The 20,920-nt window shown below is 41.2% G+C and overlaps 1 protein-coding gene across 1 annotated transcript; it reads right to left on the reverse strand.

The window, feature by feature from the left end:
* Positions 1-2,373: 2,373 nt before the first annotated feature.
* On the reverse strand, positions 2,374-19,821 carry LOC120556725 (G-protein coupled receptor 22-like). The gene is made up of 2 exons (XM_039796429.1): positions 19,615-19,821; positions 2,374-6,720 (listed from the first exon to the last, which is right to left on the reverse strand). The coding sequence occupies exon 2, from the start codon at positions 6,566-6,568 to the stop codon at positions 5,039-5,041; it is 1,530 nt and encodes a 509-aa protein (XP_039652363.1). The 5' UTR covers positions 6,569-6,720; positions 19,615-19,821; the 3' UTR covers positions 2,374-5,038.
* Between the last annotated feature and the right edge of the window lie 1,099 nt (positions 19,822-20,920).

The raw sequence follows: 20,920 nt of genomic DNA on the forward strand, positions 1-20,920 counted from the left end.
GTGTTTTAATGTGCTGGGTAATGTCATTTTTCCCGCCGTGGCCCGTGCGCTACATTAAAATCAATGCGACACACCTTACAAAAAGCGTGGAGGTTGTCGATATGACTAATTAATATGCATGTAAACTGATGCGCCCAACACTGTTTGAATGTTTAAATTTACAGCTATATTTCCATTTCTCACCGCCCTCTCCTGCATAGGCCTACCTGTCAGGTTTTGGATTTGAAAATAAGGGAAATTTTCCGGTGCCCACCTCGAGCAGTCCCACCACCCCAACCAAGCTCCAGTATCCCTTACATTTTAAGACAGGTGTACAAGAAAGCTAAAATCACCACTTGATGTAGAATGCTGAAAACATTTACAATTTATAACATTGCTTGTCTTTACATTTAGCCTACATTTTATTTTCATTCCACGCATTCTTTTCATTTCATATTGCTTTTCTTTTACAGTTTTTCTTTTAATTTCACGTAACTTTTCTTTAGTGAGTTATTGTACAAATTTGCAATGCATAGTAAAGCCTTCATAAGTTTTGGCAGCGCACCGTCTCTGTCACCGTAGCGTCCATCATCCGTCTCTTTTTTTTGTTTCTTTTTTTCCCCGCGTTGTCACTCATCATCTGACCTCACACACTAACTTCGCGACAACTGCCACCTACAGTACCTGTAGTAGGCTACTGCAGGTGGCAGTTATCGCGAGGCTAGTGACAGAGATCAGATTGGGAATGTTTTTGTTTTTTTTACTCCGCTCGGGCCCGGGGTATTATTATTTTTTAATAACGAAGGTTAAAATACGGGAGATTTACGGGAAAATACTAATACGGGAGGACGGCGGGAAAGAAGGGTAAAATACGGGACTTTCCCGGCCAAAACGGGATACTTGACAGGTATGCTCTCCTGCCATTTTTATCGGCTCGCTTTCGGGTCTGACCTTTCCGCGAAGCTTGCGCAGAAATCAACTGCGCAACTGGGTTATAGGTTGCCAGGTTGAGGTGACAAACGGGTTGAAATTTGTATATGGTGTGTGGATTGTGTGAATAGGATGCGTTTCATACAAGATCTGGCGCAAATTGAACATATTGGTCCGATTATTTATAAAGGAGTTTGGGCCATATAACAAACCGGGGGTCCGGGAGATAAGGCTAAAAAACGGGAGAAACCCGGGAAAAACGGGAGTGTTGGCAAGTAGCCTATGGTTTAAAATGAATGTCTAAAGAGCTAACAATTTTTTTTTCTCAGAAAAACTGTGTTGGAAATATAATGTTATTTGTTTTAAAATTATATTAAAATGTAAAAAATAATCCAAACTTATAGCTGTGACCTTTTTGTTTTCGTTATACCTTACCTTTCTTTTACCTCTCAAAAACCACGGAGGAAAGTCGTCAGCTTACGCGACGGAGACAAATGAAGCGTTTGATTTGCAGCACTTGAATGTTATTTGATTTTAACTAAAATTATATCAAAATGCAAAAATCATCAAAACTATAGCTGTGGCCTGTATGTTTTCGCTAGGTTTGAGTGCTGCTGAAATACTTTGCCCAGCAGGCTTCATCCCACATGGATGACCTTCTTTTTCCCATTCTGCAGAGGTCTGTATCGCCTCCCTCCCACGCAACAAAAAGCCCAAGTTTTCAAACAGCATGCTGGCAGCTTTTCAACTAATGCGTTCACTCTGGGAGGAGCATGGCATGAACACTGACTGCAGGTAGGCTACTGGAGGTGCTCAGTGCCTACTGAGGGCACCGGTACTGAACATGGATGCACCCACTTGAAACAGTAAAGGATGGCTTCTTATCAGAAAGCATGAAGCCAGTTCAACAGTGAAGTTTTCTTTCACGATGCCAACAGTGACATGATAATGCTAAAATTAACAATTAACGTACATATTGTACCACCTACACACAATATTATTGGCTACTTTCTGATTGTTATAAGTGCACAATTGTATGCAACTTGCGGTCCATTTTTAAAACAGACCTCATAGAATCACAATAAATAAACATGAGTATCCTATATGTTTATTTATTGCAACTATGTGCTTGTGTCTATGAAGAACGTGATGTTCTTTAGCTCATCAGTATATCACTGTGTCCCTTCCCGAACCAGGGGATTAATCATGTGAGCTATGTGGACAGGGTGTACATTGTCCTCATGCTGTTCCCTTCACCGTAGGTTTTCATAAGTCAAAGTCTTTATGTGGCAAAATGCAGCTATCACAGCTACACCCGAGGCCAAGGCTTTTTAGACAGAAATATTGTTTGCATATATATATATATATATATATATATGTGGATTTTTTTTTGCAATCCACAAACTTATAGCAGAAAGCATACATGATTTCAAAAAGACATGAGTACAGGATAAAGGCATCAAATACAGACCTCAGTATTTCATTTTTATTCATATAATTCAACATTGCATGGTGATACGTTCACATAAAAACAACACCATGAAGAAAACTTATAAAGATAGCATATTCTTGTTGTGTATAATATGTATTTTTTTTCATGGGTTTACATTCAAGAACATATCAATTATGTGTGTCATATATTACACAACTTCTGAAATGAGCCCCAGTGTGTGTACATCATCAGAACAGTGAATCACTACACTACAATCTGTTAGTGCTCGGCTGTAGTGACAGGTTGAGTTGACCCATGGGACCACATGTTTGGATGAGCCAGCTGCAACTGAAACAATCTATATCTAGAAAAGTCAGTCTATAATCACATACAGACCAAGTGACTTGTACTGCTGATTTCACAAGAAATACATTTTAAAGTGGTTAGTATTTACAACATGTACATTATTGTTATTTCAAAGGAGAAATGCATGCTTTATAGTATGCCAAAACCCCAAACTAAACCACAGTGGAAAATTAAATATAATGCAATCCAAAACAATTGACCTGCAATGAATACTAGTTTTTTTTAAGGTCATACGTGTCCTTTTTGTTTTGAGAATGTGTCAGAGAGGTGTTAATTGAATGATTATTATTTTTTTGATTGTCATTTTTGGTGATGCACTGGACTGCATTATATTAAAAGGTTTTCCTGTTATTTTCTCGTCCACCTGTCTATTTTACAGTATCATAGCTACTTCAGCACAGCCAGCTGACTTTACCACATAATTCTGTCAACATTTAATAAATCATTAAATAGATTTCTTTTTTTTACTATTAGCAGTAGTCAGCAGTTTTGGCAAAGAGGCATTGCTAAAAGAGTTAGATGAGATGTTTGACAGCACTCTCATGTGTGCATACATGGCTGTGTCCGAAATCGCATAGTATCAGGACGTACTTCATATGTATACTATCGTTCAACATACTTTTGTGTGATTTAACAGTAACACGTGTATCTTTTAGGATGCTGTAATTACCATGTCACTTTCTGAGAGCTCTTGCCGGTTGGAGACAAGTAACCATGGTAACCTGTGCCACCCTCAGCTCTACCTGTATCACCAGATAATGCTTACATTACTGAAAAAGGTAAGCAACTAGTCCAAACGGTCGCAGATTTCTAATAGAAATGTAAATTGAAGCGTTATTGACATAGAGAGGCAAAGTCCCTCCCCTTCTGGTGGACCAGAATTGGACCTTATTTTGGGAAAAAAATCATCATCATCATTTTTTGATCCCGTTTGAATTGAGCCATGATATAGCTACACATACGATGTTTGACAATTTAAAAGATAATTTTGCAGTCTCAGTTTCTTGTAAAACTGTTGAAGTATACAAATGGAAATACGTAGCCTAATTAGAAAGACTACTCACCCCAAAGTCGCATGAGTGACGTCCATAGGTGACGTCTCGCTAAAGCTACGATGCCGGTGTGTTTTGTACCGGAATGTAAAGTTACTCACACAAGCAACAGGTCTTGCTTGTTCTTTTGCTTCCCGGCTGATAAAAAGACACTGGATTAAACACATCAGGTAAGATAATGTTACATGTGTTGTAGAAATGATCTAAGCTAGCCAGCTAGCTAGCTAGATGGGATATGTAGTTTTCTTAGCTGTTTCACACAAAAGTGCACTTGCAAAATTCTTATCTTTTAAATTGACGCTGTGCTAAGCTAAGCTGTTGGCTGAAGCTTCATATTGACTGTACACACAACCGTGGAATCAATCTTCTCATCTAATTCTCTGCAAGAACGCCAATGAGCAATTTCCCAAAATGTCAAACTATGGCCTTTAATCAATGTGCTTACCTTCTCCAAGCAGTATATGCAAAACATCAATAAGACATTGCACCATTTGATACAAATTTAAGAGCAAAAGAGTTGCATTTATATGAAAGAGCATTGCAAGGTTTTATGTAAACACTGTAACATTGAGAGTTTAGTAACTACTTATACTAAAGCAAAACTGCATTTAATAATTCACACTAGCCTTTAATTGTTCTCTGACTTGTTCCCCTCCTACACCCGGAAACATTTACATCTCATCATTCTATCATCGCTGTGTCTTGCTTGTGAATATCCAGCATGATCCCTTTTTAGTTCAAAATACACATATACCATCAGAGCATAACTAAGAAGGAGACAATATTAAATACATTCAAAGAGTTTGATAAGTATTTATTTGTTCGAAGTGTCAATAATGTTTATTTTAAAGCTGCCTTGGGGCATTTGAGTGGGTGGCAGACCAGTTTAGATGCTGCTAAACACAATTCTTTGGAGCAGTTAGGTAAGCACCACTATGCGAACGCTCTATCATACAACTCCATTTGTAAACAGACTTCACAATTTGAAAGAGTGCAAATTATATACAATTTTGTGTTTGCTGTTATATGATTTTCTTCAGCAGCAGAGGCTGTGTGCACCACAGTGACGACAAAATCCTGCTCTTTCTCTGATGCCTGAGGTGAACATTAGCTGTGTTTAGCATGGGCTTGCTGCTGGTGGTTACATTTAAACATCTCCCAGAGGTGGAAATGTGTTTTTCACATACTGGCTTCATGCACTAGTGAGTTTCATAACAGAACACACCTGTGACTCTATCCTGCTTTTTAATTGTACTAGCCCGTCCCATGTGTGTCAGTCTCAGAGGACCTCTGCCAAGCAGCGGTCAGTACCTTTGCTTGCTTCCAGCCGCACCTGCCGGCTGGTTTTTCTGTTCTCCACCCAGGAGTTGTGTATGATAGTGCCCCCAGGTGAGGGGTCTACCTGGAGCAGGGACACCACCCTTTTCTTAACCTTAGCACGGAGGGCACGGCGTAGCTTCTGTCGGGTGAAAGCGTAGAGCAGAGGGTGGGAGACAGTTGTGCCGTAGGCCAGGGCTAAGAACCAGAGGCGTAGGCTGACCAGGGCGTCACTGGGGCCTATGCCCAGGATAAGCATGTTGGTCACAGAGAGGGGAGCCCAACAGCCCAGAAAGGTGGTGATAATGATGAGGGACATCTTGAACACCCGCCTCTGCCGCTCGCGTCGATCCCTGTGTCGCCGCACTGCCCGCCTCAGGGCAATGATGGCCGACACAGAGGCCTGGACGCTCGTGGTGGGCATGGCGGTCGCAGCGCCTGTGTCAGAGGTGACTAGCGGAGCACAAGAAGACAGCGCGGGCGGGGAGGTAGCTGTGGGGGTGGGGGAGGAGGAAGGGATGAGGGGAGGATGGCTGAGCTGTTTAGTACCATCTGTGGTGCACTGCTCCCCTCCTACCTCCCCACCACTATTATTCATTCTGAGCCCCACCTTTTTTTTCTGTCTCTTGTGGGGCCCCCTGAACTGCTGGCCCTTCTTCATGTGGGAGCCGATGCGGATGTTTAAAGCCCTCAATATTCTGGAGTAGGTAAACAGCATGACTGCCACTGTGGTGAAGAAGATGGGTACCTGCAGGATAAGATGGAAATGCATACCCAGGCCTGTGTGGTAGTCCTGCCCGCCAACACACAGCAGTGTCTGGTTGCGCCACGCTGGCACCACGGTGGAACTGATACCATGTGAGGACAACGACAAGCGTGTCACCTTCCCTCTCTCCTCTGCTCCTTCTCCACTGGACCACTGCACCTCTAAGAATGGGATAAAAAACACAGCTACCGAGGTGACCCAAACGGCAGCCAGGAGCAGCGTTGCTCTACGTGTGGTCAGCAGCCTGTTGGCAGGCCGCACTGAGATGTCATATCGGTCCAAGCTGATGACCAGGATGTTGATGGCTGTGGATATGCTGGCAAATGTGACACATGCCTCGTGGAAGCAGCAGAGCAGGGCCAGGTTTGGTCCTGGAGGCAGCAGCACAATCACCAGAGTGAGGGGCAGACACAGCACACACACCGCCACATCCAGCACGTGCAGATTGACAGTCACCATATTGCTCACAGAGTCCACTAAATTGGATTGAGAGAAGTAGAGCACCAGCACAGTCAGGTTGCTGCTGAAACCCAACACTAGCTCCAGCATGAGGAAGGAGGTGAGCGACACCTGGAAGCCCAGCGAGTATGGCGTGTACCAGGACGCCGGGCTGCTGGGCAAGCCCCCTCCTTCATGCTCCTGAAGGACTCCCATTCCCTCCAGCCCGGCCACCGTCCCGAGCCAGTCACTGGAGGCTGGGCCTGGGGTGTAGCTGTCAGTCTCCATGACGACCTCTCAGCCCTCATATATTGTATCTGTCACACTGTTGATGAGCTCCCATGATGCACCAGGCTGAGCCTCCATGATGCAGGGATGAATAACAGCTTGGTGACAGCGCTGGGAAGCCAGGAACACAATCCAGACAGAGGAGAAATGAACTGTCGAGGAGAAAATCAAAACACATGTTATCTCTCATAGCATGTCAGACATCTCAACATTACTTTGAATAGAAAAGTCAAAACAGACCCATGTTGACCAAAAGAAGAAAATATATCTATCTGTCTGTCTATCTATCTATCTATCTATCTATCTATCTATAGATTGATCATTATAAATATGCATATATCATCCAGCGTCTGCAGATTGAACAGGTGCTGCATTATGCATCAATCCAGCCTTCAATCTGTCTCCTATCAGTATCCCTGATTACCATTTTGGCTCAGCCACAGCCTGAGACCTGCACACAAGCTGTGAGAACCGCAGGCCGCCACAATAGGCCATCAGTATGTGTACTGGAGCTCAGGGGAATGGACTTTTGAATGAAGATAAGTAATCAGACCAATCAACCGCCCTCTCAGTAGATCAGTAAAAACACATTCAGCAACGGACACAAAATTGGTTACGATCTCTAGTCTGCCAGCTGTAGCAGACCACATGATTTATGTGAAATACCTCTACTGCCAAAAGAGTCTTTTTATTACATAAGTGTTGGAATGTTTCAGCCAAACTGAGTTAAGTTAATTCATTTTTGTATCAGCGACAGAGTCACATCTGAAGAGTTAATTCACTAAAAGGAAGGACATCAAGGAATAGCCAATACGGTTATACGTGTCTGTGTACACGAATCAATAGATTAAATAACGTGACCATTTCACAAACTGCCGTGAGACTGGATTGGAATAGCTGCAGAATAAATCAAAGGTAAACATCAATCATAAAGCAGATTTCAGGGAGATTTCTGTGATTAAAAACAGGTACAACAAATTGGCAATTTTAACTATGGATGAAGCTACCAAAGCAAATAATTTACAGAAGCACATTTTACACGTTAAAAGAATTGCTCTGAACTTTGGGAAATATGCTTATAGCTTGAGTCAGGCGGTGTTTAGCTTAGCTTAGCACAAGTACTGGAAGCATGGGGTAACAGCCTGTCTATATCCCACCAGCACTTCTAAAGCTCACCAACATATCTTGTTTGTTTAATATGAACGCAAACAAAAATGTAAACATGCTTTTAGGGGGAGTTACTGTACATGCTGTAACTACTTCTTGACAAACAACAATCTGTCTGCCAAGCACATACTGTCTGTGCAACATCTCCATTGGTTGACCAAAAAACTGACTGTAGCAACAGTGTTATTGGTCCAGAAATAGAATTAGTAACACCACTCACGACGCTGTAAAACCACAAATTGTTGTTTTCATATTTCATATTTGTGTGCTGATAAAACAAACTGATCTGTAGTGATCAAAGTGATCTTGAAGTGCTCATATTATGCTCATTTTCAGGTTCATAATTGTATTTAGAGGTTGTACCAGAATAGGTTTACATGGTTTAATTTTCAGAAAACACCATATATTTGTTGTCCTGCACATTGCTGCAGCTCCTCTTTTCACCCTTTGTGTTGAGCTCTCTGTTTTAGCTACAGAGTGAGGCATCACACATGTGCAGTAAGTACTGATAGCTTGTCAGTTGCAGAGTATGAGGCTAGCATTTAGGCGAGCATTATAACGTGTGTTACAAAGTGATGCGTGTTCATCACGTACGTAAAGGCTGGACTACAATAGAGCAGTTTGGAGCGGTTTGTGAACAGTGTTTTCTCCGGAAGATGGTTAGTCCCTTTGGGGTGGACTTTGGGCTTTTTCACTTTGTAAACCTATAATGTGCACAAAAAAGATATATAACACAATAAACTAAAGGGAGAAAGCCAAAAAGCATATGAGCACTTTAAGAGGTGGTGCTAGGCATATGTGTGTCTTTTGAAAGAGCTAGGCTAGCTACTTTATACTAGCTATTGCTAAACTAATTACGTTACGACTCTAGCTTTATACTGTACATTATGTACAGTATATTATTATTATGTACGGCCAAACATGAACACACATAACTCTCCCAAAATGTCAAACTGTTTCTTTAATAGACCTTGTAGCACCTATAGACTAGAGACTTTGGGCCTGTTTTGAATTCTGGTTGTGGTGATTAAGGGTGGTGGCTTTAACTTATTCTTATGTAACAATGGCATTAAATGGAGGACAAAAAAAACTATTTACAAGTGTTGACTTCAATTAAATATCAACCAACAACTAGACTGCTGCCATTCAGTGCTGCAGCTCGCAGGTCATTGATGACTTTTTGTCGTGATTTTTTGTTATAGCTGTTAGACACAGCCTGTTGGTACACAGGCACCCAGACAGTATCTTACTGTTGTATTGACAACCACAGGATTAAAGGCAGTGTGCACTGTGCAGAACACAGCTGATTATAAGGGTGGCCACTGATTGCACCTGTGGGAAATCAATTGAATGATTAAAATCACAGCTTCCTTTCCCCTAAAATCATAAAAGGTGGACATTTCAGCATCAAGTGTTTAAAACATTTGTTGATGACCCTACAGATCTAACAGATCAACTCTTATTTGCTGGCAACAAGACATTCGGTTGAGCGATGGACTCTCCCAGTTTCTGTTGCCACGGAAACCCCACTACAGTTCTGGCAGAGGTGCCATAGTATCGAAGTGTGTGACGCCCATCGACAGTTAAATAAATGGACCAATTGATCCCGTTGCTCTGGACGGAGACCAGATAAAGCTTCTACAAAGGGTATTAGAAGCACTTTTCCGGTGAGGGCTGAGCACTCGAAAATGTAGAGAAGTGGTGGATTCTTGTTTAAAAGAAGGCATGCATCACCTGGAAGTAGGAACATGCTGGAAACCTGAGACAGATTACAGAAAATGTGAGGGAAGGAAGTAGAAAAGAAGCATCAGCCAGGAGCCTGGTAAACAAGATGTCCCAGTGGACAGAGGTGGCAGGTCTTTTTTCCACTCTAAACTCCTACATCACTAACTGCTGGTTGGTTTCCTGGTTGCCTCCAGAACAGACTGCTTATCTCCCAAAAGACTCCACTTACGATTGCCTGAGTGAAAAGCATGATGCCTGCACAGGTAAGATGCTAAGCACAGAAAAAGTGGACAGATATTGCCAATCTTAAAATTGCAGCGGAAAAGCAATCTGGTCATAGAATGGAGACTGGAGCTCTATGATACACAGGTTTTTCTGTAATGGTTCGGCTGTGCTAAATTTGCTTTATTTTTAGGGAGTTTTGGTGCGATTTTTATACAGTACCTTTTTGTAACAAGTTTTCTACTTGAAAAAAATGTGTTACATTGGTTTTCTGTATGTACCACTGTTAAATCTCGGTTGAGTTGCAAAGGGCATTCATGTGAAGCAGAAGTGTGAAATATCAATAAATATGACCCTGCTTTGACCCAAAAGCGCCTCATGTCTGACCCTGGAGAGCACTGTGCTATTTCACACTGTTCTTTATCCTCAAGTTTGTTATTAAGAATGCTGTCCCTCTTTGAATCTGAGTGATCTTAGGGTGAGTTCAATTTAAGGCTTTGCAAAGCACTTTTTTTAAATTTCCAAATCCAGATAAAACTCCACCACTCCTGATAACTAACGGTACAGATCCATTTGACCGACACGACTGAAGCGTGGTGTCGCGACGTCATACAGCCATGGTTGATGCTCCACGCCCTTGACTGGCAGCTGACTGGACGAACGCGTGACGTGGGTCTGGCTGCTCGAGAATTTCAACCGAGTGTCATGGCGGCGCGTTGAGAATACAATCTAGTATTTTTAGCGAGAAATAGGCCGTGCAGTTGCTGAATCTGTCTTCATTTCAGATCGACAAAGGTGAGTTTGAAAGATTTTCGTCTACTTCTACTGGATAGTCGCGTCGCGTTCAACAGATTCATTTGCATAAAGATGGGGATTGGCCAGCTTTTGGACGCGCAGCATTTTTTCAAATGCAGCGCCGCCTTCCCGGAATGCTTTGCGGGCGCGTTGAAGTTGCTTGGCATCACCCATAGGAATAAAGTGGAGTGTGGCGCGACAAAAGCATCACACGGTCAAATGGATCTGTACCGTAATGGCTCTTATATACTAGATGCAGCCCAGCTGGCACGTGCAAATGTGACGTCATGGGATCGCCGTGACTATTTATACGCGCGCTGGTGGTCGCGACACTAGTTGCAGTCTTCTCCTGAACAGCGGTGGCGCTAATGAGCAAAGGCTACCGACGTTGCTCTTTCTACGGACTAGAAGAAGAAGAAAAAGGTAAATAACGGCAGAACTGGCAGCAGCATTGACGTCAATGCTTCGATTTGATTCGATGACCTACTTCGTCGATCGAGCCTTTCATTCACCATAAAATAACTCATCTAAACCCAGTAGGTTTACAAGAAAGACTTGCAGTCATTCTGAGAGTCCTGGCATCCAGTTGTCGGCGAATTCCTTCAGGCCTCCTATTTCCGCTGAAAAAAAATCGGGCGCGCCGGCAGGATATTACGTCATTTTGACGTCACGGTGACGCATCCACCTTGGATGCGTCTAGTATGTAAGAGCCTTAACTATCAGCCGGAGACAGGCGAGTGTGAAACCAGGTGCATTTCTAAAGATGGCTTCCTAATTATGTCGCCTGTAAGTGGAAGACACTCACCAGGGTGTGCTCCAGGTGACTGTTTGTGTGACCATTTTCTAGCTTTGCAGAAGGCAATTATTTAACCAAGACCCTACTGAGAACCAGGAAAAGGTCAAGGAGATGGCATTTAATCAGCAGACGACCCGTCTCAGCAACACCTTCACCATTTAACCTCTGACAATGTAATGAAGTCGGAGGTGGGCAATTACACATTTTCATAAAACAACTGAATATCAGGTGATAATGTCAAGAACCAAGAAGTTATGTGATTTTGTGATGTGAGTTTTCTGAATGGATCTGCATTTTCCAGTTTGAATCCTTAATTTAGAGTCTTCTGAGGCTAACACTTGCTAGATGGAAATTTTGGTATGAATCTTCTCATCTAAATCTTGGCAAAAAAGCAGATTTAGCATAATGTCAACCTATAGCTTTCACCAAAAATGCACCCTAAAACAAGCTATTTGTGCTGTACCTTTGGCACATTTTGTTGTTTGATAATAAACTGATGTTAATCTTGGTCATATCTACAGTTGATGCCTGTACTTTTAGTGCAAAATGCAAAGATGTACACATTACCATGTGCAATACATAAACATATTCAAGTCATTCTGTACAGTACTTCTACATCACATCTGAGTCCTAATCTTTAAAGGTCCCATGGCATGAAAATGTCACTTTATGAGGTTTTTTAACATTAATATGCGTTCCCCCAGCCTGCCTATGGTCCCCCAGTGACTAGAAATGGCGATAGGTGTAAACCGAGCCCTGGGTATCCTGCTCTGCCTTTGAGAAAATGAAAGCTCAGATTGGCCGATCTGGAATCTTCTCCTTATGAGGTCATAAGGAGCAAGGTTACCTCCTCTTTCTCGGCTTTGCCCGCCCAGAGAATTTGGCCCAACCATGGGAGAGAGACATCATGGCTTTCAAACGAGTAAAGTGGCAGTTGGTCAAGGCCACACCCCCACCCTCCACCTTGCCCCCCCCCCTCTCCTCCTCAATAGCTTCAGACACAGAAATGGCACATCCTAAGGAAAGCTCATTGTGGGACTGGCTCTAGTGGCTGTAATTCTGCACCAAGGCTGAATTTCGGAAAAGAGACTTCACCTTACAGTATTAGGGGACCACTAAGATCTATATAAAAGAGACTTCAGATACAGTATTAGGGGACCACTAAGGTCTATATTAAAGAGACTTCAGATACAGTATTAGGGGACCACTAAGGTCTATATAAAAGAGACTTCAGATACAGTATTAGGGGACCACTAAGGTCTATATAAAAGAGACTTCAGATACAGTATTAGGGGACCACTAAGGCCTATATAAAAGAGACTTCAGATACAGTATTAGGGGACCACTAAGGTCTATATAAAAGCATCCAAAGAGAACCATGTCATGGGACCTTTAATTTTTGATTCAGTTAGGAGGAGTGCAACCTGTTTATGGATGCTCGTTTTGTTGCTTGTCAATTGAGTTAAGAGTCAAGTTAAAACATTAAAACTTTTCAGCGATTTAGAAGCAGTAGAAACAGAAACAGTAGACGTCAGGTTCTGCTAACAAACTTAAAAAGCAAGAACTTCTTTCTGCGTCTATAGTTTTACACCAACGTTCAACAACCACAAAGGTGAAATCCTTTATAAAGAGGAACAGCAATTTCTATATTTGCTTCTCCACCTAAATAGTCAGACTTGAATGCAATAATTTAGAACTGGTTGCTGCAAATTGTAGAATGTAATTGTGGGATATGTAAAAAAGCATTGCAAGTTGTGGAAAGGTGAAATAAATGTTTTAAATTTCAACACTTTACAGTGCATTAAAGCCTCAGTAGGAGGGTTAATTCAGAAACTGGTGCACCACATCCAAAGCTACCACTTTCTACACATATCTAGGTGATGCCCTACAGCCGTTTCCCCGCTGGTGTAGGAAGCCAGAAAATATGTGACGAGAGACAGTATAACATGTATAATTGAACAGAGATCACATCAGCATTCCCCCGGAGCAGCAGCACAAAGATGAAAAGACAGTGAAGATAATCTTAATATTCCTGTGAGACAAGCTGATGTAACAGGTTGTCAAAATGATATATAGTGAGAGGATAGAAATGCTGAAGAAAGATACACGAATATTAATGGGGAATGCAGATTTAATGTAGGACTTGTATAGGAATACTGTGGGAAATTGTGTTTTAATCAACCACACCAAAAAAGGATCATGATTAAATCAAATCAAGCAACAAGTTTTTGATATTTTACTCTTTTCTCTCTCAGTGGAAACCTACACAGAACCAGACACCGCTGAGTGCTAACACTGTAATTAAAACAAAAAAAACTTTAAATTGTATTCTGTCACTAATAACGTTCATATTACTGTAATGTTAAACCTATGCAGTTGTGGAATGTAACTAAGTACATTTACTCAAGTACTGTACTTAAGTAAAATGTTTAAGGTACTTTATTTTTATGTTACTTTATTATTTTACTCCACTACAATTCAGGGCCAAATATTGTACTATTTACCTCACTTCATTTTTTTTTACAGCTTTAGTTACTAGCTACTTTGCAGATTTAGATTATGAACACATATACAGATTAATTAAACAAATTATAAAATGAACACAATGATCAGGATGGGCATTTTATGATTATATTGATCTATCTATTTATCTATCTACATTTTTTGTCTACTTTAGGTTAGGTTAGGTTGATTAAATACAGTTTGCCAGAAAATGTATTTTAACAAGACATGACTCATCAGGAAAGCAGTGCACAAGAATAGAAAGGACAGCATTTAAGCCTGAGAGTCTTTAGTGTGAGGGGGTGAGTAATGACAAAGGTATAATAAAACACACACACACACACACACACATATATATATATATATATTATATATACTGTGTGTGTGTGTGTGTGTGTGTGTGTGTGTGTGTGTGTGTGTGTGTGTGTGTGTGTGTGTGTGTGTGTGTATATATATATATATATATATATACATATATATATATATTTTATATACTCCCTCTGTGCAACACCCACCAGCATGTATGTTAGCACAAGGGTAAAAAAACATAAGCTGTCTATTTGAGCACTCTCTCCAGTCACCATGACATGACAGAGACAAAATGTCAAGTCAAAGCACTTGCAGGCCACTGCTCACCCTCGGCAGTTGGCTTGGGAGAGCAGCACACACATATTACTACATTACACACACACACAAAGAAACACAAACACACACACAGATGTACAACATGACACCTGCTGAGTCTAAGTGGTCTTGTAGCTGTAGAATAAATACAGATAGGACAAAAGTATCATCTGGAGCAGCATTGGAGTGTATTCCAGGGTTGTAAATGTAAGGGATTATTTTCTCTGCCAGCAGATGAAATGTAAAACAAATACGAATTGAATACAGAATCCCCACTGAGTCTGACTCCCAGCTGCTTGTCTGCCATTTACAGGCCAACTCTTTGTGGCATGACTCCGACCTTCAAATGTTTAGACAAATACAATTAGTATCATCATGTAAACTGCAATAAGCATTTTAAATGCAAATGAATAGTTCTATACAGTTAATATGTCTATTGTATGCAAAGTTATATAGACAATAATGGGAAACAGGATTATGCAAAGCTCTACTGGAACTGCACACACACAATTTGAAATAATCACACTGTCGAAATTAAAGCTGGTGGTTTGACAGAACAATCCAAACTCAAGGGTTGCTGCTGTTTCCACAAATATGTCCAAAACAGGCTTTATCCTCTTTTGAAAAATGGAAAAGAATTCACAATAGCTGCAGTATCATTTAGAGGTGTGAATCTTCACTGATCTCCCGATTCGATTTGATTACGATTATCATATCAGCGATTCGATTCGATATCTCGATGCATCACGATGCGTCAAATAAATTAAAGCCATGTAGGATATTTAATTCATAGCTTTTCAAGCTTAAAAAACAAAACATTCTGCAGTGCTCTAATACTAAATAAACTGGATACATAAAACTATGCACATGGCACTTCCCGAATGTGCAAAACATAACAGAATATGTAAACAGAAATGTTGTTAGGCCTACATTAAATTGTAAACAGAAATAATTGATAATGAGCCGGCCGATTATCGATGCAGCATCGCCCATGTGCACGATTCAATGCATTGATTATTTGATTCATTTCGACACCTCTAGTATAATTATAGTTTAGATTTCTATAACTCATATTCTGTTTGTTTTTTATTTGCGTATGGCCTCCAAAATATTTAAAACTTTGTTAAACAAAAAGTTGCCAGTTCTACAACATATACTATTATAATATATAATACTTTATGTCTTATGAGCTATATAAAGAAATAAATAAATAAACACATTCTGAACCCTCACTGCTGTGTTAACAGCAAGGGTGCGAGCAGGGTCAACGGTCCTCTTCATTCTGATTGGTTTATAGAACCTCTGTCAAGGGTTTTTACGACCCTTAATTGTGGCCGGAGGAGCAGCTGTAAAAAGCAAGCTGGACGGCATGAAATATTAAAAAATACAGAGTGCTTTAAAGGGAAAATATGAGGGAGAGCAAAATCAAGCAAACCCTCAGCTTCTCAGCAAGATGAGACTCATCTTTAATGAATGTGTCTCTTAAAATGACCACAGAGGAGATGTCTGATAGATAACTTGCACATATAGTGAGTGAGTGCACCTATTACCATTTTAGTCATTGACCAGAATACACTACAAATCCATTATTCAGATGGACTCTCCAACAACGGGCAATTCAGGCTCGAGCAAAGCCTCCAGGCTCTCACGGAGGACCTTTGTGTTGTCCTGTTACCTGAGTGATTTACTGCTGAGCTGAAATATGGACCTGGAATAGTCAGCCATTGAAAACGTAACCTTGGGGAAGAAGCAAGTGGGGGAAAGGAAGAAATAGAGACAAGAGAAAAGGTGTGTTTCAACCGACAGGTTGATAAATGCTGAACAGAAAGCCATTTAATGGAAAACGATGGGGTTACTTAAGAAGGAGGCAATTAGAAGACAATTTATCCATGTGTGTGTTAGCTGGCGACAGCAAGAAAGAGAGGGGATGATGATGTTGTATTTACACACACGCACGCACACACGCACACACATACGCACACACACTTTCTGTCTTCAGCAGGATTTCTTTTTCTTCCTTTATGTTCACAATCAAAGCCGTCCACAGAACACGGGGACGGTGTGGCGGAGGAGACGCAGCGACCCAAACGCTTTCATCAAGACTTCTCTCTTTTTTCTTTTTCTCTTTCTTCCACCCCCACACTGTTGCAACCAACCCCTCCTATCTCGGTTAATTCTAATCTCGCCTGCTGTGTCTTACTGCATTTAGTTTCACTTTCATTGTCTTTATTTGTCCCTCTGTACATCTCTCTTTTTCGTTGTTGTGTTCTTTGACATAAAACACTGTTGCTTGTGACAGCTGAGAGAGAAACTGCATGAAGCAGCATATGGATTGTATGAGAGTATAAATCGTAATTATTTGATTCTGTGACGGCAGAATGCATTTCCGAAATGCTGAGCAGCATATTGTCCCATCTGTCAAAACTGGATACGGTTTGCTTTCCTGGCTTTACAATGGCTATACAAAACACAACACCAGCATTAATACTAGCAACGATAACTTTAATTTAAAAGCATCTGCCAATTATTTTCTCGATTAAACATTTGGTCTTAAAAAAATGAGTGAAGTTACAATTTCTCAGAACCCCAGGTGATGACTATAAAGTGCTTGTTTTTCCCAACCAACCCGTAAAAATATATTGTAGCTGAGAAACTGAAACCAGATAGGCCTATATTTGTGCATTGTACTTTGCAGATACATTATCATCATCAAATTGTTGATAAAACTTGATAACCACCAATTTTGGATGAAATAAGTCAAAATAGACCTGCAGCGAACAAAATCCTTTTAGTGTATACCTTATCTCTTTCATATTAAGGTATACCAAAGGTCTCTTATGCTCCTCATTCGGCCTTGATAAATGAATGACTAAGGTTTAACCAGGGCTGTAGTACTTGATAGAAAAACATCTCAAGTCCGATGTTTTACTAATGTCTTGGACTTGTCTTGGACTCGTTGGTATATGGACTTGTCTCTGACTCGGCCATTGGACTAGTCAAAAGTCTCGTTGGTCTCGACCGAGTCCAGCACTATATGCTAAAGTGACCTCCTTGAAAACTAAACCATTGATGAAGCGCGCTTGTTCAGAAAACAGGGAGTAGTTTCATTCAAAATCCATCAAGAACGGGCATTGAGATTAGTCGCCTGGTATACGTCTGGATATACCTCAATCATCAGGCATCAAACTGTTTCATTTTGTCCACAGACATAATGTCACGAGCACTTTGTACTACGAATTCTTCAGGACAAGTAATACGTTCAAGAATGGGAACGTTTCACTGTTTTTTAGTGACACCTTTGTTGCTTGTTATTTGTTATATTTTCCATTGGCAGTCCAAAATGTTCTTGTTGCACCAGTATAACATCTAAAATTTGAAGTTGCACTTTAGTTGTATGTGACTTAAAGGTCCCATGGCATGAAAATGTCACTTTATGAGGTTTTTTAACATTAATATGAGTTCCCCCAGCCTGCCTATGGTTCCCCAGTGGCTAGAAATGGTGATAGGTTTAAACCGAGCCCTGGGTATCCTGCTCTGCCTTTGAGAAAATGAAAGCTCAGATGGGCCAATCAGGAATATTGCTCCTTATGAGGTCATAAGGAACAAGGTTACCTCCCCTTGCTCTGCTTTGCACCCTCCACCTTGCCCCCCCTCCCTCCCCCCCTTCTCCTCAATAGCTACAGACACAGAAATGGCACATCCTAAGCAAAGTTCATTGTGGGACTGGCTCTAGTGGCCAAGGCTGAATTTCAGGAAAGAGACTTCAGATACAGTATTAGGGGACCACTAAGGTCTATATAAAAGAGACTTCAGATACAGTATTAGGGGACCACTAAGGCCTATATAAAAGAGACTTCAGATACAGTATTAGGGGACCACTAAGGTCTATATAAAAGAGACTTCAGATACAGTATTAGGGGACCACTAAGGCCTATATGAAAGCATCCAAAGCGCACCATGTCATGTGATCTTTAATTGAAATTGTTATACTTAAATAATATGGCTTTATTTTGATCCTACATTGCTCTGCACTTGCTTTTTGTATCATTACAAATGGTAATAAAGCTAAATGATTATCTTAAAATAGAAGATACGGTCTCTCACATCACATGTATTATGAACAGGTAAGAAAGTGCTATTGGAGAGGATTCTTTTTGTTCTGTCTCGGTCTTGACTGTCTCTCATTTGGACTCTGCCTTGACTTGGACTGGACTCGGTCTTGACTCGTCTCGAGTAGTCCTGGTCATAGCCTTGTCTTGGACTCGACAAAGGTGGACTTGACTACAGCCCATGGGTTTAACTATTTAATTTAATTTAATTAATTAATTATAAATTAATTTGTATATGTTATTGATTCTTACCTAAAACTGATAAGGAAGGGGATATAGAACCATATCAGCAACTATCAGACCCTGACGGGCAGTGAGAATAGATTACGAGAGGTTTAAGGCATTTTATAGATATTTTAAGGCATGTTTGGCCCCTCAGCTGTTGGCACACAAATGCACAAATGCAAAACATCGCAAACACACACACCATCCAAACAGACACCCAATCTTTGATAGGCTGCAGGATGCATGGTGAGATGTTTCCAGCGGACTGCAGTGAACTCCCTCAGGAGCGTGGGAGAAATACACAGCCTCAGAGCCCGTAACTGTGTCAAGCACACTCCCACATACAGCCCGTGGTTTCTAATAAAACCCTGATTCCTCTGCTAAATCGATATTTCGTGGAGCTCTGACTGCCAAACAGCACACAGAGCGGTATGCTGCTTTGCACTGCAAGGAGCCATTCTCTCATCAAATAAACACATTAAGTTTGATATGATATGATATGCATTACCAACACAGTGTTTCCAGTATATGGAGATTTTGTTAAATATCTACACTTAACGTTAGGCCTATAATTAGATAGAAAAATTAAGAATAGCCAACGCTGCGTAAAAGTTCAACTAAGGCAAAACAAATTAAACAGCGCCTATATCCGTGAATTTGAGTGCACGTTCCTATCACACAAAATGATTTAATTGGCAATTTAAGTTATTGTTGGACTGGATAGGTGGGGGTACACCTGCGTGCCAACTGTTTGCCAAACGGCTGCGCAATTTTACACTAAAATGTCTTTCTCAGACTAACGGCTGCACACACAAAAACTGAGATGCTGCAAAATAAATAAAATAAAACGCATGGATTATTTAGCAAACCTGCACTCTTACCTCTTGAGTCGGAGCCGTGCGCTCAGCCATCCATGCCTGCAACCTGTGTGCTGATGGGAAGCGTTCCTTCTGCCCTGTGGAGCAGCCGAGCACATGCTCAGCAGCAACAGCAACAGCTCCACCAGGGACCACCGACAGCAACACAGCTCAGTGGGACGGACGGGAAGAGCTCAGGCTCCTGCTGGATGCACAGAGGACCGTGCTGTCAGGATGACTTCAGCTGACTGACTGCAGGAGGAGGAGGGACCTATCGAGGTCAAATTGGCTTAAAACTCCGAATTTGTCTGTGATGCTGGTCTTGTCTTTGAGGAGGCAGTCTACTTGAGAACTTGAAAGCCCCCAGTCAGAACTTTTCCGGAATGGGGACAGGGGTCTTCAAAGTGTTTGAAGAGAGAGAGAGATGGATCATGGACCCCTGCTACATATATTATGAAGTTGCATATTAAACTGGACCTACAATAACGTGTAGGATGGTCTAAAGCCTTGTACATAATTTTTTTGTGCGAAGAATACTGAGCAATTTGAATAATAATTGTTGCCATTATTTTATAAATCATGTTTTAATGTTAAACATACATGTGGCACAATGAATCCTTAGGCATAACTGTCTGTGGAAGGCTATTTTAGTGACTACCTTACCTATAGGCCAGTAAGCCTATCATCAGTGGGTTTTTTTTCACAAATAGGCTGATTTATATTTGCTAATAATATGTTGGCTTAATCTTAAGACATTTTAATATTTGAAAAATTAAATAATTTGGTGGCCCTCCTGCAGTAACTCTGAGGACCCCCTGTTGAAGATCTCTGGCTAGGCTATATACAAAAAAAACCCACATTAAGCACTTTGTGGCTCCAAGGGGAGATGCGCAAAATCTAACAAACTGCCTCAAGTGATGTCACTTGAGTCCGTGTCAGATGGAGCTGGGGACTACAAGTTTGAAAATGAAAAACACCTGGGGCCTCCTCATGTATAAAAGACTGCGCAGCTTTCATACCAGAAGATGGCGTACGGCCAAAACTTGAAAAGTACCTACGCACAGAAATATTCACATGTATAAAACCGGTCGTACGCCAGGTCCTGCGCACCTTTCCTTTATACATGACAATCCACGTGAAATTGAGCGCACATGAATGACTGACTGACCCCGCCTTGCCATAAATCAATATGGAAATTACTATAAATGCACCCCCGACGTCATTCTTCGTCAATTAAGACAGTCAAGACGGCCCATTGTTTGGTGGACAGGGTACACCTTGTTCACTTTATAGCCTACAAATCATCCACGGGATGGATCCGTGCGTCCCG

This window comes from Perca fluviatilis, chromosome 4 (genome assembly GCF_010015445.1).
Source record: "Perca fluviatilis chromosome 4, GENO_Pfluv_1.0, whole genome shotgun sequence".
Lineage (NCBI taxonomy): Eukaryota > Metazoa > Chordata > Actinopteri > Perciformes > Percidae > Perca > Perca fluviatilis.

Bases quoted from the DNA above. Each gene is read 5' to 3' on its own strand.
- LOC120556725 (XM_039796429.1), bottom strand. From the start codon at position 6,568: ATGGAGACTGACAGCTACACCCCAGGCCCAGCCTCCAGTGACTGGCTC.